This window comes from Ambystoma mexicanum, chromosome 12, assembly GCF_040938575.1.
Source record: "Ambystoma mexicanum isolate Mex_15411 chromosome 12, UKY_AmexF1_1, whole genome shotgun sequence".
NCBI classification, from domain to species: Eukaryota; Metazoa; Chordata; class Amphibia; order Caudata; family Ambystomatidae; genus Ambystoma; species Ambystoma mexicanum.
The window spans coordinates 30,061,008-30,088,469 of NC_090936.1; the positions used below are offsets into that span (position 1 = coordinate 30,061,008).

Below are 27,462 nucleotides of genomic sequence, written 5' to 3' on the forward strand. Positions count from 1 at the left end.
TTGATAATGTGCATGCCAATATGTAGAATTAAAGTCTAGACCACTGTGAACATAATCAATGATAGGATTATGTTTTTCAGCCAGACTATGCCTAAAATGAAACCAAAGTGTGAGGCTGCAATAAGATCAAATATGATCTGTTCAGAATGTTTCTTTTTGAATGGTAAGGAACAAAGGCAGGGTTTGTTGTCGAATCAGACTGGGAACAAGATTAGTACCGTCCACGGCCTGTTCTGTTTCGAGAGTTATTTTCTCTTGCAGTGGCAATTAAAGAGGTAGCTGGGGATATGTCAACATAGTTGCCTGTGGCACCTGAATCTATCAAGACTCGAACGGGTTGTGCAGTTCATTCCAGTACAGTAAGACAGGCCTCAATGATCATATGAGTGGCCTGACTGGATACAAATGTTTCGAGGAGTGTGGAGTAATCAAGGCCCATCTGCACCCCTTGTTTTATGGATGAGCCTTCTGAAAAACCGGCGTGCGTTTTGGTCTTTTAAGACACTCCTTAACAAAATGCCCCATTTGGCCAAAATAGAAGCAGGCATTAGACACACATTGTTCTCTTTCGGCAGCTTTCAAGGGACCCTTTGTACTATTTATTTGCATGAGTTCAGGAGTGCCGCCAATAGAGCCCAAAGGGCCTGAAGAATGACTGGGTATAAGCTGGCTGTTTTACACAGAATCGTACAAAAATGTCGACCTGGGAACTGCGACGGCCGAAAATGCCGACTTTTTTTTCTTCTTTTCAACCCCTCCCTTACACCATATATATATATATATATATATATATATATATATATATATATATATATATATATATATATATATATGTGGGGGGGTGAAGTGTATAATATTAATATCGGGGGGGGGGTGTGCGGGCGGTCTCCCCCCTCATATATATGTGGTGTAAAGGGTTGCAGTGATCACATCGATCCGTTTTATACAGTTCACCTTTACGTTCTGCTATTCTTGCATCTACTTGAAGAGTTAGGTCAACAAGCTTAGAGTATTGGGTAGGCAAGGAAGGGACCACAGCTAGGGCATCTTTCATGGTATCACTAAGACCCCTATAGAAAACAAATGATTTCTTCAGGCCAAAACGTTTCAGCAGCTAACTGATTGAATCGAGTGATGTACTCTAAATGACCTGCCTTTCCTTGTGTTAGTTCTAAAAGTTCTAGGTCTTTTGTCTGTGCCTTGAACCGGGTGTCAAAGACTTTAGTCATTTCCGAGACTAGGAGATCAAAATCAATACAAAACAGGACTGTTGCTTTCAATAGAGGGTTAGCCCATTTGGCTGCTAACCCACCCAGATGAGACAATGTGAAAGCGGCCTTAGTTGTGGAATCAGGAATGGCCTGGGGTCTACATAAGAAATGCAATTTGCACATCTTGTGGTTGCAAGTGATGAACCACAAGACTGGAGAAACAGTGAGAGGTATCCGAGAAAAAGCCTTCCTCCAATGCAGCACACCACCTGCAGAAAGACCTGGATGGACCACCAGCAAACAGCCCCCAAGTGTGTCTGGATCTACCGCCGGCAGAGGATGAGTAGCAGACAGCGAAAGCAACTGCTGCACTAGCACTACGCAGGGACCAGGGAAGCCACATGATGCTACCAAGTAAAAACGGCAAATGCGCAAAGCCATCACCTAGTACCATAGACCATCTGAGACTAAAATGGGAAACCCAAACTACCAATCCCATTGGGCTTACTGTGGGGGCCTCAGGAACAAGATCCATTAACAGGAATGTGGACATTAAATTGCCCAAAGTGCCATAACCATTCAGCGACGGGCCCGTTCAGAGGAAGTGGGCGGGGGTTAGCCTGCTACTTGTAACATTTGCTCCCATCAACACATCCCAGACGGGGAGACCGGACCAGAGAACCAATGAAGAGAGGAGAGGGAATATTAAAGGGAACGCAGGAAAAAGGAAGTTCTGAGCTATTTGGGTGAGGTCAGAGGAAGAGGTGGAAAACCGAGACCAGAGTTTATGGAGGTGATTTCTGGAGAATCTGAGGTATTGGCTAGTGAGTGAAATTGATAATGCGTTGTGAGCGTGAAAGTGTTGTTAGGAGAGGTAGATTTCGTCAGTGAATGTGAAGTGAGTATGTGAGTGAAAGAGGGGGAGTTAGAGATGGGTGGAGTGGCTTTATTGTGGTGGAGATAGTAGCAGTGTGGAGGAGGGTGCAGAGTAGAGGTAGGAGTAGTAGGGTGTAGGAGGGAGCGGTAGTAAGAATTTTTATTTTATTTATTTTTTACATTTGTAAAGCACACTACAGCCCCAAGGCATTGAGGCGCTGTTTACATGAAAGTGTACGTAGGCATGAGTACATTAGGACATGTGGTTACTTGGTTACATCATATGTGTTAGGTTACAGAGTACAGATGGGCATACGGCGCCTGACATTTCAGACAAACAGGCTGGTTTTGATGGCCTTGCGGAAGGCTAGGTGAAAGTCGATTACCCTAATCTGTGAAGGTAGTGCGTTCCAGTGGGTGGCAGCGATGGCTGGGAAGCTGGAGCCCCCTGCACACACTCTGCAGGTTTTGGGCTTGGTGATCAAGTTGGTGTAGGCTAGCCTAGATGGCTTTGTGGAAGTGGGGAAGGCGATGCGCTGGGCGAGGTAGGGGGGTGCCAGATTATGGAGGCATTTGTGAGTGATGGAGAGGATTTTAAAGATGATTCTCTGTTTGACAGGAAGCCAGTGAACCTGTCTCCTTAGGTCCGATATGTGGTGCTTTTTTGGGAATCCAGTGGCAGCCCTAAGGGCATGAGGGAGGAGTAACATTAAACAGTTGAGGCAAGACCTAGAACATATGAGGCATTGGTGGGACAGAGGAGGAGGGGGGTGTAAAGGTTGGTGGGCGTGTAGAGATAGAGGTAATGTAGAGGGAGAAGAAAGCATGGGCGTAAGAGAAGACAGAACCCATCAAGCAGGGTGTTTGCAAGGCACAATCCTATATCTCGCTTAAAACACTAACTACTTGGTAGAGTAGGGAAAGTTAGGACGTCCCTGAGAGAGTTTAGTGAGATAAGGCCACGTGCCTGTAGGATGTGTGGTGAACCAGAAGTAGGAGTCGGACGAGGACTTAGCTTGTTCAAAAGGTTTTATTTAAATAAAAAGAACAACTCATATCTAACCCTATTACTATGAGGGTAATTTCCTACCTAACAAACTAAACTAAGGGTGCTCGTCAAATGTCCAAATTAATAAAGTATTCTGTGCAAAACCTACTTGCCATCTGGCCCTACCACTTAGATAATACATAATAAAAACAGACCAGAGCAATAGGCGCTCCGCTCAGGCTTTGCTTTGCCAAACGGCTTGGGTTTCCGCCCAAAGAAATGGTTTTCAAATGTTCAAAGTTCAAATTACAGTTTTTCAGCCTCTTTGCAGTTTCCTTCAGGCCAAGTCGTAAGTCTTCACACACATCCAACACGTTCCATACGTTGAAGGGGAAAGAGATTTTCTTAGTGCAATGCTACCATTTTTTATTTTCTATTTTATAGTGTTTTTGTTTAGGGTTTGAACAATGGAACCCTCCAGGTTCTCAATGGTCGCAGAGGTTTCCCCATGTATTTGCATTTCTAGGGCTCTCTGAATCCCTCTTGCCCTTTGATGCTCTTACTTCAGTAAGGTCTTGATTGGGCATCCGCTCGTGCTGAGCATCTGGGGTTCTCAGGCTCCCTTAACCCTTTTGGCTTCCCCAGCCACGTATGCCAAAGTCACTTCTTTAGGGCTCCCCAACGCTATCTGGCCCTCTGATATATTTAATGTAGCTGGACTTCCGTTTGGAGGTCTGCCTCTGTTAAGCGTTTGAGTTTCTCCGGCTCCCGTAACACTTTTGGCTTCTCCAGTCTTGGAGGTCAATGTCACTTAATTCTCTAGGATTCCCTAAAGCCCTCATGCCCTCTGATATATTTAATGCAGCAGGGCCTCGGATGGGCATCTGCCTGTGTTCAGCGTTCAGGTTTTCCGGGCTCCCGTAACCCGTTTGGTTTCTCCAACACTTGGGGAGAAAACCTCTCTCCCCGGTGTTACCTTCTCGGTAGCGTCTGCTTCTTTTGTTCTGGCCAGCCCAGCAGTCGACACACTTCTCATGCGGAGGTCAGTAAGCCGATCTCTCTCGGTGGTCTGGGCTCGGTGTTGGTTAATGGCACCCAGGCCCACCACAGCTCGGTTGTGGTCGTGCCACCAGGCGAGACGGTCTCTCTGCCGCATCCGTCTCATTCTCGGCTGTGTTGCCATTCGGGATGCCAGCCTTCTGGCATCTTGCTAGTGAACTGCTTGCTCTTCACGTTACCGCTGGCTCTGCGGTCTAGCTTGCCTCTGCACTCCTTGTGTCTTCCCATCAGAGGCTCGCCTCTGTGTAGGAGTCTCTTGCCTCCATTCAAGGTTCCTTGTCTTTTTATATTTGTTAACAATAACGAAAGGGGTGTGTCGTTCCTCTTTGACTGATGGGTTCAGGGTGAATCCAGCATTACCTGAAACCAAAGAGATTGAGGTAATGTCACCACTATTTGAATCTGAAGTAGAAGTAACATCAGTCCATTTGATTCCCACATATGCAGGCAATGTATTCTTGATAGGGAGTTCCTCATAGGAATGGGAGTCTTTGTCCCCGAGTGGAGAGTCACTCCTAGTGAGGCCCCACGTTCCCAGGCCCCTAAGAAGGGTCTTGATGAGCAGGCTCACCTCCCTAGCCTCAAAGGGGGTGGCTCCCCTCTGGGGAGAAGGGACGAATAGTCCAGATTCGTCAGAGCTGTCATCGCAGCTCATTTAGGCAGTTTACTAAAGATGACACAATCGCTGTATACTGTGGCAGGTCAAAAGAAGCAGGCGGACGCTTGAATTACATTTTTATTGTAGTTTATTTAGACAATTAGAATAAGCCCCATCTTTCACTATCGCTATAGGGGTTTCCCTGCCTATTGTAAGGAAGGCATGGCTTCAACATTAAGACAGACACAAGTGACCACAGTTCAAGGGTGTTTATTGAACTTCAAACAAGGGTATGATAAACCCCTATCTAATTCTAAATCTACAGATGGGAGTAGGCTACAACCATCAAATAATAATAATGCAGTCCTAATGATGTCTTGTCAAAATAAAAGGGCCTATGCTAAAAAATAAATATTGCCAATCCTTACTTCTAAATACAAATAGTGCGGGGTAGTGTTCATGAAAAAGAAAGAAGTGTTCACAAAAATGATATGTCAGGATGTTCAGACCGTTGACCTCCCTTCCCCACGTTTTCAGCACGGGACAAGGCGGTTCACTCGATCGTAGCACAATAGCATCACTAGCATCAGGGCCTTCTGTGCCCAAGTCTCTTTGCCTATCAAAGTCTCTTGATTTAGAGGGCCTGATGCAACAAACCAAACGAAAATGTCTTCTTTTCTTGAAAATACTCAATTGAGGTGATTCACTATTCACCCTGGATGCCCCTCAGCCAGGCTCAGATCCCTTTTATACAATGATCGTTTCTTTGGAAACACCTCTTCTGGGCTCATATCCTCGTTCACAATGTTCATAGAATATTCTTTCTCTGGTGACTCACGGTTCATCCGGATCCCCCTCAGCTGGGCTCAGATCCTTCCTCTTAAACAATTAGTCTCGGTCAGCCGGGCTTGGACCAATTCCATTTAGCCTCAACTATCGAAGACTTTCGAATGTGCACAGGGTTTGGCTTGACTCGTTGCAGGACCACTTCAATTTCACAATCCCTCTTAGGACACTAGCCAAAGTTTTTTTTTAAACAATTTTTATTGATTTTAATCAAACAAAAACAACAATACAACCAAACACGCAGTACATTTTGCAGCAACATCACCCCCCTTCATGAGCCTGTCCGTTCATCGTCCTCTGTGTCCACCGCACGGGTCTCGCTTCCTATAGATTCTGTCCGATCTTGTACAGCTCCGAACAATTCCGCTATTAATGATTTCCATGCCATCAGGGTCCCTGTCTCCTCCTCCCCCCCTACAGCGTTCGACTCTTGCCATAACATTGTTTCTGCCTCTGCCCATTTCTGTAACTCCTTCCACCACACCTCCACCCGCGGCCTGTGACAAGTCTTCCATCCCATGGCAATCCTTCGTTTAGCAAGCACATATGCCAGATCTTTCAGTTTACCGACGTGCTTAAGTTTTGATGATCTGGGGAACCCTCCAGGCAAGCAAGCCCATGCTGTATCTATGATTAACGTGACCCCTTTATCAGCTAGCTTTTGTGCCACTTCTCCCCAGAAACGCTCAATTACTGGGCATTACCAAAACATATGTGTCATATCAGCTTTCTCCTCGTCACATTTGGGACACGCTTGTCGCCCAGCGTTCACAAACTTGGATATTCTCATGGGCGTCATATATGCTCTGTGCGTTATATATAATTGAATCTGTTTTAGTCTACCATTCCTTGACACCTTCTTATGGTATCCCAGTGCCCGTTCCCACATCCCATCCTCTATCGGGGTTCCCACTTCCGCCTCCCAATCCAGCCTCAATTGCGTCAAATCCTTTCCAACCTTAGACATCAGCATTTCATACAGCCTAGAAATCTCATGCCCCCCAACCGATACATCATATATTGCCTCTTTGATGGCATCTGGTTCCTCTACCAATACAGTTTCAGGCCATGTTTCCCGAATTCTCTGCACAATTCTGTGGTACGTGATGTACTGGCCCGCATGCAATCCTGTTTCTTCCCCAAGGGCCTCAAAGTCCAAAATGGCCCCCGCCTGCCAGACAGCTCCTAACATTACTAGCCCCACCGATTCCCAATGGGTCCTGATTATCGCCCTGAACTTCATATCTTCCCCTGCCAACGCGACTAGTGGTACCTGCGGGGAGCATGGAAATGGGTTCCCCATCATCCGGCACGCCCGACACCACATCTGCCACCCGAGCATCATCATCCTAGGGCGCTCTCTCATTTCGGACTTGGGCAGCCAGATCATCCAAATAACCTAAATTCAGGGGTCGCCTCGTCTATAAGCCACTGAGCCACATATTGCAGCTGACTTGCTATGTAATACACCTCAAAATTGGGCAGTTTTATCCCCCCTTTTTCATAAAAGTTCTGCAGCTTCCACAGCGCAACTCTGTTCCGGGTACCATGCCACAAGAAATCCCTACACATACTGTTAAGTTTAGCAAAGAACTTCTTAGGTATCATGTGTGGAATATTGCTAAAATAATGCAGAAGCCTAGGCAGGACCACCATTTTTAGCATTGCACCCCGTCCCATCATTGCTAAGGGCAACTTAACCCAAAATTGCATGCACTGCTCGATTTTCTTGAGTGCCACCTCAGTGTTATGCTTATGCTCCTCCTCCATCGAATGGTACACGTCTATCCCAAGATACTGGAAAGAACTAACCTCCCACGGTATCTGTAACACCGGTAATCGGCTCTTAGGTGTTCCTTTATAGTCGCCTAACGGAAACATACTAGATTTTTGGGGATTCACCGCTATCCCAGACAGCCCTGCATATCTCGCCATCACCTCCAGTATATACTGGAGATTTTCTTCTGGATACCGTAAGTATAACAACAAGTCATCCGCGTATAAGGAGATCAGATGTCGTTCTCCCCCCACTTCAATACCTATCATATCATACTGCTGTCTGAGGTATATTGCTAGTGGTTCCAGGGCTAATATATAAAGCATGGGGGACCAAGGGCACCCCTGCCTAGTACCTCTACTAAGTTGTCACCTCTCTGATATCACTGATCCTGTCCTAACTCTGGCCAGTGGCTTATTATATAGCATTTCCACCCACCTCATATAACCGGGCCCCATACCATACTTCTCCAAGGTCGCCAGCAACCACGGCCACTTGACAGAGTCGAAAGCTTTGACCGCATCTAGGGACACGATCGCCATTTCGCCCTCAGCCGTGCTACCCCATTCAGCGACCCGTCGGAGTCGCCAATGATTATGAGTTATGTTCCTATTCGGGACATAGCCCGTATGGTCAGGGTGCTAATCACTCTCTGCAATCTGTTTGCCAGGACAGCCGTCAATATCTTGCTGTCTTGGTTCAACATCGAGAGAGGTCTATAAGAGCCGCAGCTGTGTGCAGGTTTATTGGGCTTGGGAAGCGGTATAATGACTGCCTCTCTAAGTGATTCCAGCAACCGTCCCACCTCAAACGCTTCGTTGAGCATGTCTAGCATAGGGGGAAGCACCTCCTCCCTGTATGTCTTGTAGAATTAATTCAGGAGCCCATCCGCCCCTGGGGTCTTGCAGGTAGGTAACTGCCTCACCACTTCTTCCAACTCCTCCAGGGTGATCGGTGCATCTAGCTCCTCCTTTTCCTCTTCACTTATCATGGGCAGTCCTATATCTTCTAATGTTTCCATTATTTCCTCTCGGCTGCCCTCCATCTTGTCTGAATACAACACTTTATAATATTCTGCAAACTCCTTGTTGACACCCTCTTGGGTGTCCGCTGCGCTACCATCTTCCCTCATTATCGTTCTAATCGGGGGTCTGGGAGCCTCACTCTTGTATAGCCACGCTAACAACCGTCCTGTTTTATCCCCTCCCGCATGCTGTCTCTCAATGTACTTTTTATAGTTCAGGTTGCAAAGCCTCTCCCAGTGTTCCGCACATTTCTGCTGCAGCCCAAGTACCCACTCCATATCTTTGCATCCGCCCTTTAATACTCACTCCAGTTCCTCCTCTGTTCGTTGTAAGTCCGCTAGAACCCCGCCCTGCAGGCCCTTTGATTTTGCTATGGCAGCCCCTCGCATCACTACTTTAAAGGCTTCCCACAGTGTGCTTGCCGAGTCAGCGCTACCCGTATTCTCCTCAAAGTAATTGGCAATCTCCTCCCTTATATCTTCTCTAAAGACTGGATCCTTGAGCGCCTCAGCACGGAGGCGCCACGTCGGGATCCGTGCCCTCGGGGGGCGGTACTGCCATCCCAGAACCAGTGGCGAGTGATCTGAGAGGACCCTCGCCTTATATTCTACTAAAGTAACCTCTACCATCACATCCGACGTGGCAAACACATAGTCCAGCCTCGTATATAACTGTTGAGGGGCAGAGTAATGCGAGTATTGCCTTTCTTGGGGGTATCTCGTTCTCCACACATCCGCGAGACAAAAGTCATCTAGCAGTGTTTGTAGTGCTTTTGCCGCTGGGGATGGTCTATCAGTCTTGCCATCCGATCTGTCTATGTTTGGATTCAGTACACAGTTAAAATCACCACCCCAAATCACTGCACTACCCATACATATGCTGAGGTTGGCACTCAGAGTCCTAAAATATGCTGCTGTGTCTCGATTGGGGGCATATGTATTCACAATGCTTATCTCCTTATTCTCCACCAACCCTCTCAGCATGACCATCCTCCCATCTGTCTCCGCCACTTCCTGCAATGGCAGGAAGGCACATGCGGCACTACCCAGATTAGTACTCCCCTGTCATACGCAGAGTGTGTCAAACCACCACCACTTCTTTCCATTTCTTAACAATCAGCTCCATCTTCTCCCGCGTCAAATGCGTTTCCTGCAACAGCGCAATATCTATCCTTTGCCTTCTCAGATATAGCATGACCTTATTCCTTTTCAAGTAGCTATTAAGTCCCCTGACGTTCCACGTGATTATTTTAAGATCCCCCATAGCGCATTACCATGCTCCTTCTCTACCTCCAACAGGTCCCACCCTCCTAGGCGGCACGGAGTCAACCATCCAATTCTACTATATAGGCTCATGGTCAAACTAAAACTCCCCATAACTATATACACCCCAAACATTCTGCTCACCTCAAACTCCCCGTCTCCCTCCCCACCCCCCACCCATCCCTTCCCCAACAACCCCAACTTCCCCCCGAACAATTGCCCAGCTCCATCCCTGGATCTCAGGCTCCCCTGCATCTAGCACTTTCTGGCGATAGCCTGTACTCGAAGCTCAGCAGGGTGAGGTAGCCCTACTGGCTAACCTACTACTACTAGTTGGGGGTAGGGTGCCTGCGTTCTGCTGCTCCTCCTCGCTGTAATTAACCACATGCTATTATCCAATATGTCTACATACTGAAAGCTCCATATTCTAACCCAATGCCGCTCAATAGAGTCAAGGGGATCCAAGCCTAGCATCCGCACCACCCATCATTCTTTATCTATTAAAAATCCGGCCAGGCTTCCCTTAGGGTGCCTCCCATCGTGCCTAACTAGGCCGCATTAATCGCCCCAGTCACTTATCTTAATCTTTCTGGGCCTGTGCAGCATCCTGTTCCGGGCAGCCCTGCAAGTCCAGCCATGCGGCAGCCTCCTCTGGGGTGTCAAAAAAAAAAAACATCCGACTCTTATGTAGCACTTTCAGTCCCGCGGGGTACAGGAGCATATATTTAATGCCGGCCGTGCGCAGACGTCTCTTCACCACCACGTAGCTATATCTCTGCCTCTGGACCAGCATTGTGTAATCCGGGTAAGCTGTGATTGTGGCCGAGGCTCTGTCTATCGTTCCCCCTTTCCTGAAATACTCCAAAATGTTTTCACGGTCTCTATAATTCAGAATCTTGGCTATTATTGCGCAGGGAGGTGCTCCAGGCTTCGGTTTTCTCGTGAGGGCTCTGTGCGCCCGCTCGACCGTAAATCCCTGCGAGAGTTTGTCGGCTCCTATTTCCTGCAGGATCAAGTTCTCCACGTAGTCGGTGGGGTCTTGGCCTTCTTCTCCCTCCGGCAGGCCGACCACTCGAATGTTGTTCCTTCTAGCTCTCCCTTCAGCCTCCTCTGCACGGTTTTCCAAATTGGCCACTTGCTGTTTCAGTATGTGGACTTCCCTTGCATTGTCAGTGCTGGTGGTTGTGTTGGTTTTGACAGCACTTTCCAGGCTGCTTGTTCTGTCTGCCAGCGCCCTAACATCCTGTCGCAGCAAGTTGACATCTATCCCCACCGCGTTGATCTTAGCTTCCAAGGAGGTCCTTAGGTCCGCCATTGCTATCCCCAAGAGTCCTTTAGTTCTGTTATGGCTGCCAAGATCTGATGGTTTTCAGGTCCAGTTGGGCTTGCCATGGGCCCACCTGCGCCTACCAGTGCCGATGCAGCTGGAGACTGATGCGTCTTGGCAAACACATCCATCGTGGGCTGCTTGCACTTACTCTTGATCCCTCTCCCCGACATCTTGTGGCTTGGGGCGAGTGTCCCTTGTCACTCCGTACTTGGCCCAGTGAGTCCGTCGCTTGAGTCAGCCGCGTTGTCTGCGGGTTACTCCCAGTTTTCGGTTAATATGTCGGGGTACTTCCACTCGTTTGGGTTATGTCCTCCCACGTGTGTGTCAGCGCTTCCTCACCACAGCGCAATTCCGATTCACGCGGGCACGGTAACTCGTTCAAAGCTGCGCATGCAGGGACGCGACAATGTTACCCCAGCATCTGCTTCAGCCCGGCAGTTTCTTTAGGCTAAGAGCAGTACGGCCACGTCGATGTTGAACGCAGGCAGCTTCTCATTATAGTCAGCCAGATGAGTCCGCTACATGTCGCCCCAGCACCTTTATATTTGAACAGTTAGTATGTGGCAGGATCCGCGCCATTTCATTTGCCTCGATCTTCCTTCTGCTGAGACACAATTCCAAAGCAGTGTCCCCACTTTGTGGCTTCCCTCCGTGGCTTACACATCCAACTTAGCCTTCCTGTCTTGGTACCACAAGGTTCCTTGTTTCTGTCGCCTGCTATGCCCCGTTCTAGATCCCTCTTGGGTTATGTTTGTGTCTTCAGTGCACATGCAGTCTTCACCGTGCTTCATTACAGTTGCCTCCTTTCCAGCTGTCTTGCCGTGATGAAGGAAGAGTGTGTCAGTGGCATCCTGCTGCTTTTCATTCCCCTTGCGTGCCTCTTCACTGTTATTAGTGGTCGGGGCAACGGGCCGCTGTTCCCTGTTCAGTGGGCTTTCTACGTGCAATGCCTTAAGCAACTGTAGCGGCCCCTACCCCTGCATCACACCGCAGGGACAAAGGAAATGTGTGCAGCCGCGCTGCTCCTTTTATTTGCGGCTCAATGCCCAGCTCCACCAAACTCAATTAGACACGGTCTCTTGCTCTTCATATAATCACACGGCAGCTATCCGCCGCCACGGTTTTCAGCCGCGTCTGGTCCTTTCGTTCTTGCCCGCGGCGCAGGCACTGCGTCCACGTCCGCAGGCAGCTGGTTCCGCTCACCCGTAGTCACACGCTGCTAGAGGGGGCCATGCAGGCTCCAGTCACCGGCCACCACCTTCTGTGGGCTCAGCTTCCGCAGGCACAGCGCCAGAAAATGTACACTTCTGCTACTCGCAAGCGACGCGGCCGCATGCCCGACTGCAGCCCCCTTTTCAGTACGCAGTCCTAGTCCAGGCAACAGCGTGTCACGGTTCACGCCGCACGCTCTTCATCCTCATGAGGCGTGTCCGCGGCCGCTCGCCCATTGTTGTCCGCCATTTTGGAGACAAAGTATCAAGATCGCTGAATGTTCCACTCCTCGCTACAATATTGTCGCTCGCGCGAGCAGCTCCATACTTCCAGCAACGGCAGAGACACCATTCGCACGCCTGTGCTTCAGTTATTGAGACGTGATGATCAGTTTCAGCGTGTGTAGAGACGGATCAATGTCGGATCTTGGAGCAGCTCCCTTCAGGCACGTCCTGCTACATGGCCAGTTAGCCACGCCTCCACTAGCCAAAGTTAGTAAGCAAATGTGGCAACATGAATGAGCTATTTGAAAATATAACAAATATGATTAAAAAAAGTCTAGGGTGATGCAAACGTATCCCCATTGCACTGCATTAAAAGATATTTTGTGCAATACGAAAAAGTTACCCAAACAGTTAACATGTCAAAAGCGAAACATAGTTTCCAAGTACTGACGGTCTGTAGGACTATTCAATTTCCCTATAACAAATGAGCAAAAGGCCAGTAAAGTGAAGCTGAAGGTTTCACTTCGCTGCAAAAAGTCAGGACAAGATGTAAAATAAAAGGAACAAGTTTGGGGGCACATAGAATATGGAGGAGAAGTTGCCTAAAATTGACATTTTCCTAACAAGTGTTCTCAGAGGAAGACCGATAGAAAGGGTGTTTGCCCTTGGGCCATCCCAAGCAGCCAGGTATTGATTAAACAGTGGGAGTTAGCGATCTCTAGGGACCATCCCGGGGTTGAGGGACGCCAGGGCTATGGAGGAGATGGCCCTTAGTGAGCCCCTCCTCAAATCCTTCAATAAATAACCCTTGAGCTGTCTTTGCGATTTGGTGTGTTTTTGAGGCCATCTGCGACAATGATCACTTGTAGCTGAACCAGGATTTTTCAGATTCCTGATCTTGTAGAGCTGCTTTCAACGGGAGAACACATGAAACAATATTGAGTAAAATTACATTTTTTTATTTTGTGGATATGTGTCTGATGGTGTTAAAGTGTCCTGAACAAAATTAATTTTCTTGCTGAGAAACCAAATCGGCCTTGTTTATTTAAGTGGTGATTATGGGGTTTACAAGCTATCGCTATATCAAAGGTAGTGCTTAGTTACTCATATGTGGTATGTAAAGTGTGGTGCTTGGCTGAGCGGGGCAGAGAGCTTAAGTGGTCTTAACTAACAATTTGCCAGTAAAATAGCTCATCAGGCGTGGCAACCACCCAGAGATCTTGGTGAATCCTCGAGACATAGATACAATTAGCACTCTTGAATTAGTTAATAAGAACACCATTAGTTAAGAGATTTAAACGGTTATTAGTAGTCTTATTATTATTATTACTAATACGTTTGCTGAGTTTAGGTTTTTCTGAGTGCCTGTTGAAATCTTAGCTTTGAGCAAAGGCTGTCTTCTGCTTTAGTTTTGCAGATAGATACATGGTGGAGCTTCACTATCAATCCATGTCGTTATGTTGGGAGGGTCTGCTTTGCTGAGAAGATTTGTAATGGCTGCTTTTTTCAGTAGGGAGTGAACAGCTGTCAAGAATAACTGTTCTATTCAGGTCGGGGGCGTGGCTTGGACGGCCATGTGAAAGGACGAACTCCGGAGGAGCTCCTGCGATCCTTTAATGATCCGCGATGCAGTTGCGCCCTGGTATGCCTGCCAGCGCTTGAAAATGACACACTTGTTGCTAAATGCAGGGAGAGTATTCGCTGAGACTCCGGTGCACTGGCGATGCACTGTTAAAAATTATAACCACTTTCCATATCACAAACGCAGGATTGCAAAGGCGAAACAAAATGGCGGTGGAGACAAAGGAATCCTTGGATACTTGGGGGTGCTGCCGGGAGTCCAGCCGAATTCTGTAATCGCGGGACGAGCCTTGCCCAGAGACGTGGACCGGAGGGGCTAGAGCGCTGAGGAGAGGAGCGCGCGAGGCGTGCTACACTGACTGTACACCAGCCCCGCGGGCTGGGGAGAGCGACGGCACGGCCCCTTCAAAGGCATGAAGGCGGCGCGCACGTATGCATAGCCGGCTGCTAATAAAGTAGTGGAACACGAATGAACCGGCGGCGAGCGCCGGGCCCTCAGTGCAAGCAGCCTTATCGCTTTGGGGACAATAGGAGGATACACTGTATCTGTGCGCGGCTCTGAAAAACAAACGAGCGCTGCGCTGTGCACACGGAGCTGGCTTCAATAGAGAGAGAGGCAGGAACAGCACATATGACGGCTGATGACAAGACATTATACAGGAGTGGTGCAAGTTGAAGATTAAGAGGGCAACCAACAGCCCAATACTGACGCCCAACACAATCAATATCACTGCAACCTGGGCTGCCCGTGGGTGATGTGGTAGCCTGTGCCGAGGGTCGAGCCAGCACACAGAAGACAAGGGACACTGCAGGGGGCTGCCCCCAAAGAACATCGCATGTGGCACAGACTACAACACCGAGGGGCACATATGAGGCCCTGAGAGAGACAAGAGAGTGTTAGTGGGTACCCACAGCGCACGAGCCAGCGGCAGTGAATATTGGAGTCGGAAAAGACTCAGTGCTGCACCCAGACCTGCAAACTCCGAGGATGGTGGAACCTCACTAAGAGCCACAGTCGGAAGATAGCAGAGGCTGACCCGGGACATTTGCCGCTCCCCAGTTGCATCGTGAGGCGGCCCCCTCAGCTAAGGAGCGGGGAGACAACACCTTGGGCTGGACCGTGGCTTGGATAGCCTTAGAGCCGACAGCGAGTCGCGGTGCGAGAGTGCTAGACCATCGGGTTCATGTGATTACTGGACACTGTGGGATTGTAGCAGAGACCGGCGGTGCTGCACTGCATGGGCGCAAGTACGTGGGTGGACGCGGCCCATCCAACGTAGGAGGCAACGAACAAAACACACCCGGGCGTAGCTGGGTCGACCCCTACACCGCTGGAAGTGACTTAGCGCCGCATAAATCCCCTGCACGTGGGGTGGTGCTGCCAACTTTTGCCCGGTCTGTATAACAAGATGTCTTCCAAAATTGTCAGGCCCAAGAACAAGCAGTCCCCGCTGGAGACCTATGCTAAATCCTCCCCGGTCGCAGAGGGGGGCAAAAGCAAAGACAGTAGTACGACGGCAGCGGAAACACCGGGCATGATCCAGGAAGTACTGGCAGCGATAGCAGACCTGAAAGTTGCCTGGGAGACTAAACTGGGCCTAGCAATGAACGACCTGAAAGTGAGTCTAGATCTCAAAATTGGTGCGGTCCAGGAGGAAGTTAACTTGCTGAGGCAGGAAGTGCGTACAATCGCAGAGCGCACTGGAAACTTGGAAAAGGAAATGGCCCCGAACATGGCGGCGTGCGCCGCCCATGGATCGGAGCTCCATGCCCTTGTGCAGCGGGTGGGCAACCTGGAACATAGGGCGGAGGAGGCAGAAGCACGCGCCTGACGTAATAACATCCGCATTGTTGGCCTGCTGGAAGGAATAGAGGGACCCAATCCGACAGAATATGTGGAAACCATGCTCCTGCAGGAGATAACAGGTGGAGCACTGACCCAGGGGTTTGCAGTCGAGAGGGCACATAGGGCCTTGACGAGAAGACCGCCTCCAGGAGCCCCCCCGCGGCCATTGATCGCAAAGATCCTGAATTACCGGGATCGGGAGAAGATACTGGAATTTTTTCGGAAGGGGGGAACGATCGAAAGGGGGCCGGCGAAAATCACGGCATACCCGGATTATACTTTGCACATACAGCGCAGCAGGATGAACTACGGGGCGGTGAAAAGAAGGTTGAGAGATGCTGGCCACCGTTACATGTTGCTCTATCCAGCCAAATTGAAAGTGTTCTACAAGAACAAAACTCTGTTTTTTGAGACTCCGGAGGACGCTATGGAATGGCTGGATATGCAGGGCCGCCCTCAGGAACCAGATGTCCAGAGGGGAGCCGCAGAAGATAAGTAGCATGCAGCTGAGTCACCCCTGGTAACATAGATAAGACATTGGGACTTGAATATAGTGTCAAATAAAGCTTGTGGGGCACGTGCAGTAGCTAATAAGTGTTGGTGGGTCCTGATGGATGCAACTATCTCATTTGGATAAGTGGGAGCTCCCAGAAGACAATCCTTGAACCCCTTAGTAGTATACTTAGTTAGGTCGCTGTTAGATCGGTGACACCCCGCAGGGTCCTGTTCCTCGGTTTCGAGATAGGACCAGACGCGGGTGGGCCTGAGATCCAGGGATGGAGCTGGGCACTTGTTGGGATTGGGTAGGGTGGGGGGAGGGGAAGTGTTGTGTGCAGTGGGGTGGAGTTTTGGGAAGGGGGGGCGAGTTGTGGTCGGTGGGAGGGCTAAGAGTCGGACAATGGGCCATCAGGGAAGACATTGGAGGGGAGGGTGGAGAGAGAATGTGCCGAGTAGATGGCGTCTGGTAATCTCAGAGTGGTGACCTGGAATGTGTGGGGTCTCAATAGCTATCTAAAACGTAACAAGGTGATGATGTATTTGAGAAGGATGCATATCGACATAGCTTTACTACAGGAGACCCACCTCACCAAGGAGAAGTTGGAGGTGGTCAGAAGAAAATGGAAGGGTACTGTCATAGGCGCCGCATATTCGGCATACGCAAGGGGAGTGATCACCTGGGTGGCACCGCACGTGCCGTTCCAGTTCCTCAGCTCTACAATAGACCCAGAGGGCAGAATGGTGGTGGTGGCAGGACTCCTGGAAAATAGGCAGGTGAATATTATAAACCTGTACGCCCCTAATCATGATACGCCGGCATACTTTAGGTCCCTATACAGTAAAATTAGCCCCCTGGTGGGTGGCGTGGTGGTATGGGGAGGGGACTTCAACTGTACCCTGAGCCCCAGGATAGACAGGTCGGATGATAAACCTGTAAAGCAGGCGCCGGCGTCTAAAGCATTGAGAACACTATGGTTAAACACCGGTCTAGAGGATGTGTGGAGAAGACTACACCCAACGGATAGGCAGTATTCACACTATGTAGCGCCACATGACCTGCACACAAGGTTGGACTATGTGTTTGTAGCTGCGGAGATAGCGGGAGAAGTAGTGGGGGCCGAGTACAAGGCGAGGGTATTATCTGACCACTCGCCTTTGGTCGTAGAGTGGCAATATCAACCCCCCAGGGCGCGCATCCCGACATGGAGGCTCAGAACTGAGGCGCTTCTAGACGCAGAATTCCGGGAGGATCTGAGGGAGGCCATCGAAGAATACTTCGAAATAAACACGGGCAGTGTACGTACTATGGGAACAGTATGGGAGGCATTCAAGGTAGTGGTGCGTGGTGTAGCTATATCAAAATCCAAGGGGCTCCAAAGGGGTATTGAACAAGAACTGCAAGAAACCGAAAGAGAGCTAGAGGGCCTTACTCAATCTGAGGGCACTGCCCGAGAGAACAGTGCCAAGATAAAGGACTTGCAGATAGCTTGTGGTGAACTCTGGGACAGACTATGTAAATTAAACTATAAGAAATACACGGAGAGGTTACACGCAGGGGGGGATAAGCCGGGTAGACTACTGGCTTGGTTTTATAAAAATGAGACCCCTCGCTCGGTGATCAGAGAGGTCAGGAATGCCGAAGATCAAATCTGTGATACCCAGGAGTGGGTAAACGGGGAGTTCCTCAAGTACTATAGACGATTATATGAAGATACTGGGGAGGACATGAGCCAGGAAATATTGGAAACAATTGAAGATGTGGGGCTGCCCACCTTGGATGACTTAGAATGAGCAGATCTGGACGCCCCCATTACGCCGGATGAATTGGAGGCGGTGATTCAACACCTCCCTACATGTAAAGCGAAAGCGCCTGGGGCGGATGGGTTACCCAGCGAGTTTTATAAAACATATAAGCAGGAGCTACTCCAGCCGCTGCTGACCATGTTTAGTAAAGCCTATGAGCGGGGGGAATTACCAGTGTCCCTCCGCGAAGCAGTGATCGTCCCGCTCATGAAACCGGGTAAACTGGAGGCGGAATGTGGATCCTACAGGCCCCTGTCCATGCTAAATCAGGATAGCAAAATACTCACGGCAGTGCTAGCTAACAGGTTAAAGAGGGTAATTGGCAAGTTGATACACCCAGACCAAATGGGTTATGTCCCCGGTAGAAATATTACAGACAACCACAGGAGGCTACACCATATCATTGATCAAACCAAGGAAGATTTGGGCAAGATGGCTATTGTGTCATTGGACGCAGTTAAAGCCTTTGATTCAGTGCGGTGGCCGTGGTTGAAAGCAACCCTGAAAGGATACGGAATGGGACCAGTATACATCAGATGGGTCCAGATGTTATACAGCTCCCCGATCGCGAAAATTAAAACTGGACCCACAATTTCAGACAAATGGCAACTTAGCAGGGGGACCAGACAGGGTTGCCCCTGGTCACCCATGTTATATATTCTGGCATTAGAACCTCTGGCAATATGCCTGTGGCAACAATATGGGGCGGTGGGGATTTGTACAACAGGGGGCACACCTGATATTGTACACTGACGATATGCTCCACTACTTGCGCTTCCCGGAGGAAAACCTGCAATACGTGTTGGAGGTAATGGACTGCTACGCCACCCTCTCGGGCATATCGGTGAACCCCGGGAAGTCTAGCTTGTTCCTCCTAGGGAGATAAAGGAGCACCCACCGGAGAGGCTACCTGTCCTGCAGATACCCTGGCAGACCGTGACATTCAGATACTTGGGCGTGGACATTTACCATAAGATAGAAACAGAACACAAACATAATACAGAGAAAGCGATCGAGGAAATCAGGAACAGCATGGTGTTCTGGTCTAGATTACACCTAGCCATGATGGGGAGAGCAGCCCTGCTTAAAATGGTCGTTTTGCCCAGACTCTTGCACTTTTTTGTGAATGTCCCGTACCTGATCCCCAGGTGGTTTTTCATGAGACTCCATGGCATGTGCAGGGGTTTCATATGGGGCAACTCCAGGAGCAGGGTGGCCCTGTGGAAGTTACAGAATACTTGTGAGAGGGGGGGGCATAAACCTGCCGAATTTTGAATTGTATTACTTGGCAGGACAGCTGTTGTATGTAGCCAGGTGGTTGTCCGCGGAGGACTCTGCGGAAGCTAGGCTTTTTCAGGGTGACTCAGCCCCATACTTTTTAAGAGAGACAGTGTGGATGCATAAGACTGAGATAGTGGGGACGGGAAGACTTCTGGAGTTGGGTTGGGAAGTTTGGAGCAGGGCATGGAAAACGGTGAGTAACCCAGACACGCTCTCTCAGCAGGTCCCACTAGTGGCGCTATGTGGGCATGATCCCCAATTGTTCGATGCGGTCCGCAGATATTGGGAACCGGTGGGCCTGGCCACCCTCTGAGATATGTGGCAGGAACAGGAGATAGTGGATTTTAAGAGGTTGCAGGAGGAGACAGGAGTACACAGAGGCCAATATATTACATATATCAGGCTCATGAAACGGGTAAGAGGAAGGTGGCCTGAGACGGAATTAGCGGAAGAGCCTGATGCTACCCTGGAAATGATGTATGATGTCTTAGAGGGTGGGCATGAAATATCTAGGATATATAAAACAATCAATCAATCAAACATGTTTATTCGGTTGTATAAAAACAGCCATTAAACGACAGAGATACACATTATTACACAAAACCATGATATAATTTCATAACATTGCAATTCCATACAAAATAAGGGAACGAAAAAGGGGGAAACATAGGACCCCATTCCCCTCTGGATAGCTCCTCTTGCCAGGGCCTGGCCCCCAAAAAGCCTAACCGAACACGGCCCAGGGGAATGAGGTTTGCCCCAGACAGGGGGAAGGGCCTCCTGACTGGCCTCAAGGGGTATTTGGAGCCTAAATATAAGTGGGGACTGATTACAATTCCGCTCCCTGGCGTCCCTCCCGTCCCCCCCATTGACCCAGGACCCTGCTCGCCAGTCTCCAGTCAAAAAAGGCCAGTTCCACTGTGTCCTCCGAGCCTTTGCCCAAACTGGCCATTCTCCGACAGCCCACCAAGGATTCCCTGGACACAAAGGAACAACCTCTCACGGATCGTAGCCAGTCAACACTTTTATTTACGAGGGGCTCCCTAGACTCCAACAAGTTCCTTTCCATTTTTGGTACCCCATGAGATACACTGTAGCTCGGCCAGTCTGGCCTTGAACAGGAGGCTGAGATGGGCCGTCTCTGTGCCGTTGACCACAAACGGTCATCCCCCCATGACGAGGGCTTTTTAGACCTACTGAATTTGGGGCAGATTCTACCTCCCCACTGGATTCACTATGCTTGGATCCCCCTCCCCTGGGAACTTTTCCAAAATCCAAATGAGTCATCCCAGACAACAAGCTAGGGCCAGAAGATGTTGGGGCTAAAGTCTCGGGACAAGGAGGGTCGATGTTCTTAGGGTGTACCAAAGAAGAGTCAGAGAGACCCTTACAAACAATCGGAGTGGGAAAGGACTCCCCCCTCCCTTTTCCCCCTCCCCTGAATGGCTATTAGTGTTATAAGCAGATTTCTAATAGCAGCCAACTCTGCCAAAACTTGTTTACACTTACACCCCCAGAGTGACATGTCCACCTCGACTGATGGGTTGATAACCGGCCCTACAGCCGGGGAGGTTTCACAGTTTAGTTGTTTGGCCACCTTAAGTGGAGATGGATGAAAAGAGGGTCTAGCCAATAGGTGCTCTGTAGACATAGATACACTCCGGAAACTTCTGTTGCCCATGGGGAGGTTACATACAAGCACATTGACAAAAGAAGGGCTGTCCCCCGCAATTGGGCTGGCCAGAGCAGAGCGTGAAGGAGTCTTTCCCAAGCTGGCACCAATGTTAGAGCCATATGGCTGGTTGGAGGCCGTGATGTTGCTGGCAGGAATGGAGCAAGCTGAGGGATAGCTGCTGACTAGTGCTCCGATTCCTGCAGTGTCTTCCACATTGGACTCCGGCATCTCCGCTCCGGGACCAAGAATTCCAGAAAAGGATAGCACCTTGGGGAGGCTGACGCTCAGGGTGGAGACATGGGGAGAAAGCACAACTGCGGTGGATGGATGGAACAGCAAGCCAGGAGGTCTTCCACCGCTGGAGTCTGTGGTAGCCTGAGGCTTAGAGGTACATTCCCCTCCTTCACAAGGATCAGACAGACTGCCAATGTTGGTAGGTATTGGATCTTCCCTGATCCCTTGTCCTGTGGCTGTACGGTTCCCCTTCTTTCAACTCTAGTGAGGGTTCGGGGGAACAAGTAAAGGGCTCACCCGCATATACTAGAGCAGAGTTTTGACCATCCAGATTTAAGGCTTTGACTGGCACTCCCTTCTGATCCCGGGAGCGAAGCCTCTTCACAGCCAAGACCTTTCGCTTGGAAGTGGGGCCACTCTTTTGGCGGGCGAGATGAACCTCTGAGCAAAAAGGAGGAAGGTGGAAGGGTGAGAGCGCTGGTGACGGAGGGCAGGCTTTCCTAGGGGGGCCATGGGCTTTCGAGGATCTCAGGGACTTGAGGAGTGACATTGCGGGTTTTAGTAGGTCCACACCAGTTTTCCCCAGTTTACAGCCCTTGTGTCCAGAACAAACAAACAAACAGCTCCTCTTACAGTCCCTCGCCAGCACTTACTTTCACCCTTTACTCCCAGGCGGATCCGGGCCGGGCCTTCCTCTTCACCTCCTATACACTGGACCTTGCGCCGCCTCAAGGTCGGAGAGACAAAGTCCTGAAGGTACTCCTCCACGGGTCCGCAAACACCCTTCGCGGGACGCCAACACCCGCGCCCTTGCTTCCCCGCGGGCTTCCTGCCCTGCGGGGATGATATGGAGAAGAAATAGAGAGGGGGCGTGGCCTCCCCTCCGTGAATACGGAGGCCCTCCTGGGCTAAAACAGAGTCCCTTCGCGGGAGGCCAACACCCGCGCCCTTGCTTCCCCGCGGGCTTCGTGCCCTGCAGGGATGATATGGAGAAGAAATAGGGAGGGGGCGTGGCCTCCCCTCTGTGAATACGGTGGCCCTCCTGGGCTAAAACAGAGTCCCTTCGGGGGACGCCAACACCCGCGCCCTTGCTTCCCCGGGGGCTTCCTGCCCTGCGGGGATGATATGGAGAAGAAATAGGGAGGGGGCGTGGCCTCCCCTCCGTGAATACGGTGGCCCTCCTGGGCTAAAACAGAGTCCCTTCACGGGACACCAACACCCGCGCCCTTGCTTCCCTTTTCTAGTATATATGAGCTCTTAAGAGAGAAGGCAGAGAGGGAACCGCTCCAGGTGAGGCACGATTGGGAAGAGGAGATAGGGGAACCCATGACAGACGGACAGTGGGATAGGGCTCAAAGGTACCATAAAAAGGTGTCCAGGAACGCGAGACTCCAGCAGATCCAGCTGTATGTCACTCACAGGGCCTATTTGACCCCTGGTAGAATAGCCAGGTTTGGAGGCTCAGCCATACAGAAATGCCCCAGGTGCGGTGAGGAGAAGGCAGAGATGCTGCACATGTTCTGGGCTTGCCCAGAGATGCACAGATTCTGGGAGGAAATAAAGATGAAAATGGCCAGAGGGGGGGTAGTGTTGGACGTGGGGTCAGCAGGGGCATGCATGCTCGGGAATTTCCCCAGGCCACGTAACCTAAAGTATATCAACAAAATGAAAGATCTGGCCTACATCCTGGCCAAGCGCAGGATTGCAATGTGTTGGAAGGCGGCCCACAGGCCCAGAGTGGAGACATGGTGGGCAGACCTCCTGAGATGGGCAGAAGCCGAAACCGCGGTTTGGTTTGAAGCTGCCACCAGGGGGGGAGAAGAGGAAGTAGGCCCCCATGATAGCCTGGAGGCAGCTAGTGACTTCAATGGCAGCCCCCCCACCTGGCTAAATTTGCATCAGAAGACTCAGATGAGTCTACAAGTACCGTGATTCCCGAAAATACTCATGAAGATGACACTGATGGAACAGCTCGAGTTTGCGGGGAGGGAGAGAGGAGGACGGGAAATGTATAATGTGTGGGCTTGACAATGATTATGAACATCCTAAAAGTTGTAATGTTGGGTGTGTTTTAAAAATAAAAATTGTTTTAAAAAAAACTGTTCTATTCAGGTCAGCGCAATCATCCAAATGTCTGCAGCAAACTATGTATTGAAATCTCCAGACCTGGTGTACTGACCCGTTATCAGTATATGCTAGTGATATGTTATGTAGAAATTAAAACGTGGAATCTAAGGGGGGCCGGTGGAGCACCAAGACTGCACGGTTTGTGGAAGCTGTTGCATAAACATTTTTATTTGATTTCCTTGTTTTTAAAATATGCTACATTGCAGGGGAACCACTTGAACAGTCGATGTCTTTGAAGGCAGACTGGCACCATTGTCATTTATTTTATTGCTGAAATAACCTTTGCAAATAGCTCCCCTCTTGTCATCTCATTAGATGGGGTGATTAATATTAATAATCTTGTAGACAAGTCAAAGGACATCAGAAATCGAAAAAGTTATTGTTGCTGAAACATGTTTCTGTATAAAAAAGGAAATCTGGGATTTCCAGGAGCAAAGGCATATCCACTCTGTACTTAACTGCCTACCCAGCCAATATCATTATTGAAGCAGAGTAGGGTATTGTGGTATTAGGGGCAGGACAGTTGAGAAACTGCTATTTCTTCTAATCCTCCCCCATCAACCCCCACAGTATCTGTGACTAAATTGGGGGCTTAGCTCTAAACCTTAGAACGGCCCCTCTCTTTGGTTATACTGTGTGGCAGCAGTGCCAAGCAAATATTGCACACCTGCAGGTTTAACATCAATTCCTGTTAGCGATCCAAGTTAAGTTTGTATTGCTGCTTTTAGGTCAAGCCCCAGCATCACAATGACATTTTGTGTTTGCACGACATGTTGATTGCGGCATTATGCATTTAATGGGGCTATATTTGTAGTTTGGATGAGAGAAATATGGTGTGTGTGTGATATATTTATTGTAGGGCCACAGTCAAGGCTGTTTGGTTTATTCTTTCATATTACGGAGTTAAAAGCCAACCACCTTGGCTTATACTCTAAATCTCTGCTTACAATTACTTTTGTAGGTAGTGTGTGTGCTTCTTTGCATGGATTTGCGCATTATTGGTCTTTACTTTTTCTACCAGCTCATGTTGTCATTCTTTTCCTCTAAATGTCTCTTTTTAACCATTGATTTCTGCCTTTGTTTCATGTAGTCCTCCTGGAAAAAAAGAAGAGCCATACCTTACCGAAGCTGGAAGAGAGGCGTTTGACACCTTTTACCGACTTCGCGAAGGAGGGTTGCAAATTCTCAGCCTTGCCTTGCTCCAGCCTCCCCAGCTAGTGATGGTGAAGGAGTTTGACCTAGTCAAGGATGTTTTGAATGCCTTCATCGGAGTGGTATCTGCCACGTTTTCATTCAGTCAGGTTTGTCACAATGTTAACGTACGATTAAGCTGAACCTATGACACAATTCTCCATGACTATATTGACATGGTTTTGCAAACATGGTTCTCCTTGAAGGAGTCGTTCCTGTTGATATGCAATTGTCCTTGTATATTTTTTTTAATTTAAAACTGATCAAAGCAGAAATGTGGAATTTGTAGTACAGATGTGATTGGATATTCTGCTTTGGTGGGATTCGAGGTTCTAACTGCATGGATCTGTTTGTCTTACCACCACAACGTAGAGGTTACACTTCATCACTATTTTTAGAAGGAAGATCCTCTGTGGATAATTAACAAGTCAAGCTCTCCTATTGCATTCATGGATGGTTAGTGTATTTAAGTGGCTGACATGTTTGCAGAGTTCTTGTCATTTGTCGTTCTGTAAACTTATGTGCAGGGAAGATTAATGTTGTCTCCTGTGCTGCCTCACTTCAACTTCTTTTATAAAACATATCTGAATGTGACAGATGAGTGGCCTGTTTTTACCTCCAAGTAGAAACATCAAATCAAATAAATATTTAAAGATTCAAACAGAATTTATTACAGTGGCAAAAAAAGATAGTACTAGGTTTCCAAGTGTGTGTATGTAGGGCCGGAATGACTGCTCCTTTAAAGCAAGGGAGAATCCATCAAATGACTATCTCTAGACACATGGTCGTGCAGTTATGTTTACCCCAAACCTTCCGTGAGCGCTTCTTAGATAAGCAAACTTTGGACAAATACTATATTAACACATTTTGAAGTAATTACAGCTTTCCCATTTGAAGTGCCTTATGGGATGAATGAAGTAGGAGTTTAATTTAAGAAATGGACATGAACATAAAAAGCACTCATAAAACAGATAATTTAAACTTGTTAATATTTTTGAACACACAGAATATTTACTACCCAGAGGGAGTGGCATATTGATGTACCCAAAGAGTTAAGTTTCACCAGGTGGAATTAACTGCTCTGATAGCTTAGAAGGGAGGGACCCATACACCATGATATCTGAATCTATAAGGTACATGATTATTTCTGTGTTTGTGTAGCCTTTAGTAATTGTGTTTTTTAGTGATTGGTTTTTATCACATCAGCATCCTGATTGTGCCGCTAACCACACACATATGTATAACTGTCACCTTGCTTATGGACTCTATTGGATGAGGTGCCCCGATTCAAGACTTGATTCAGTTGGCAGACAGGTAAATGGCACAGACTCCATGTGTACACCTCTATATTGGAATTTAATTGAGTATTGCAACATCCCTTACGTGCTATGCCCACACCCGATTGGGACAAAGTGTCCTGAGATAGTTCCATTTTGTAAAGATTGGCACAAACCAAATATGTCAACAGGGCATCACCAAGATGAGAAACTGAAATTGCAGGGTAGAAGCAACTTGTGTATGTGTATGCAGCGTCTATCCTTAGCATTATGTTCAACACGCCTGTATTACCTTTGTGACAAGGTCAGCATTCTAACCTTGTCAAGCCTGGCATAGGGACCCCTCTGAGCCTGGGGTGGTAGGCCTACCAGGGTGGAAACCAGACCCATTCCTACCCAAGAGGTTAAAGGTGGCATTTGGAAGGGTCCCAGTTCTTATGCCTTGCCCAAGTCCCTGTATGATTCTTGTAAGTACCACTTTGGATCACCCCGTGTGTATTGACAAGCATGCTAGCCATTTGTATTCTCTTTCTTGTAACCCAACCAAAGTCTGGGCAGACCTACCCGCATGATAGTGGCCCACCAGCGCCTCATGCCGAAGGATTCCAGTCACCCAGTGGCAGAGAACAACATGAAGAGAGCGGGGAGGAGAACCATCTGATTGAGAGCCTATGAAGCCACAAGGTCCCGGTGCACTGCTTAAAAAACCAGCACACACAGCGTTCTAACAGCAGGGCCAGCATTAACACAGGCGATATAGCCCAGACTTGCCACGGAGCAGCTTTTGCACTTTAACCTAGGACTATCACTTATTTGCTCTGGATTTCACTGCAGCACAGCCCACTAACAAGAACTGGGACACACTGCCATGCAGGTCGCCATTGATACAGCACAGCGGCCCTGCGCAGAAAAAGTGGCAGGGCGGATCCCACTTTTTGTAACCATAGACTGTTTTAACGCCGCCCAGGCAGGGAAGACAGGGTTAGATTGGTTATGTCCAACAGTCCAAATGAGAGGGAGGTAAAGAAGGGGGGGTAGGAAACAGAAAGTTGTGGGCTGTTCGGGTGGGATCATTGGAGGCAAAGGTGGCAGACCATGAGACCAGCAGGAGAAAGGACAATGGGCTTGATTGTGGAGGCATTTGAAAAAAAAGGTGAGGTATTTGTTGGTGGGAGCAAGTGGGTACTGTGTTGCATAGGCGCCTTACACATATCCAATACATACAAAATAAATAAATAAAATAAACTAGTGAATGTGTTGTAAGCTAGGTAAGTGACAGTGTTCGAAACAGTGTAGAAGAGTGAGTGCTAAGTGCTTGGGAGAGTAAAAGGAGGGTGACTGAGTAGAAGGTAGGGAAGGGTGGAGGGGTAGGGTGGAGAGAGGGAGTAGTAGTGTAGAGAGAGGAAGTAACAACAGAGGGTGGAGGCAGAAGGTAGAAGGAGAGATTGAGGCACTGGAGAAACATCTGGAAGAAGTGCTAAGAGAGATGGAAGGGAGGAGTTGGAAGGAGGAGAAATGTGGGAGGAGACATCATTTTTAGC

General features: G+C 48.9%; 1 protein-coding gene across 1 annotated transcript in view; it reads left to right on the forward strand.

Moving 5' to 3' along the window:
- Window positions 1-27,462, forward strand: part of TUBGCP6 (tubulin gamma complex component 6) — a 728,796-nt gene that overhangs the window by 103,377 nt on the left and 597,957 nt on the right. The window contains exon 4 of the mRNA XM_069627853.1: window positions 24,544-24,754. Within this exon, the coding sequence (XP_069483954.1) occupies window positions 24,544-24,754 (211 nt within the window). The remainder of the gene's footprint in view (window positions 1-24,543; window positions 24,755-27,462) is intronic.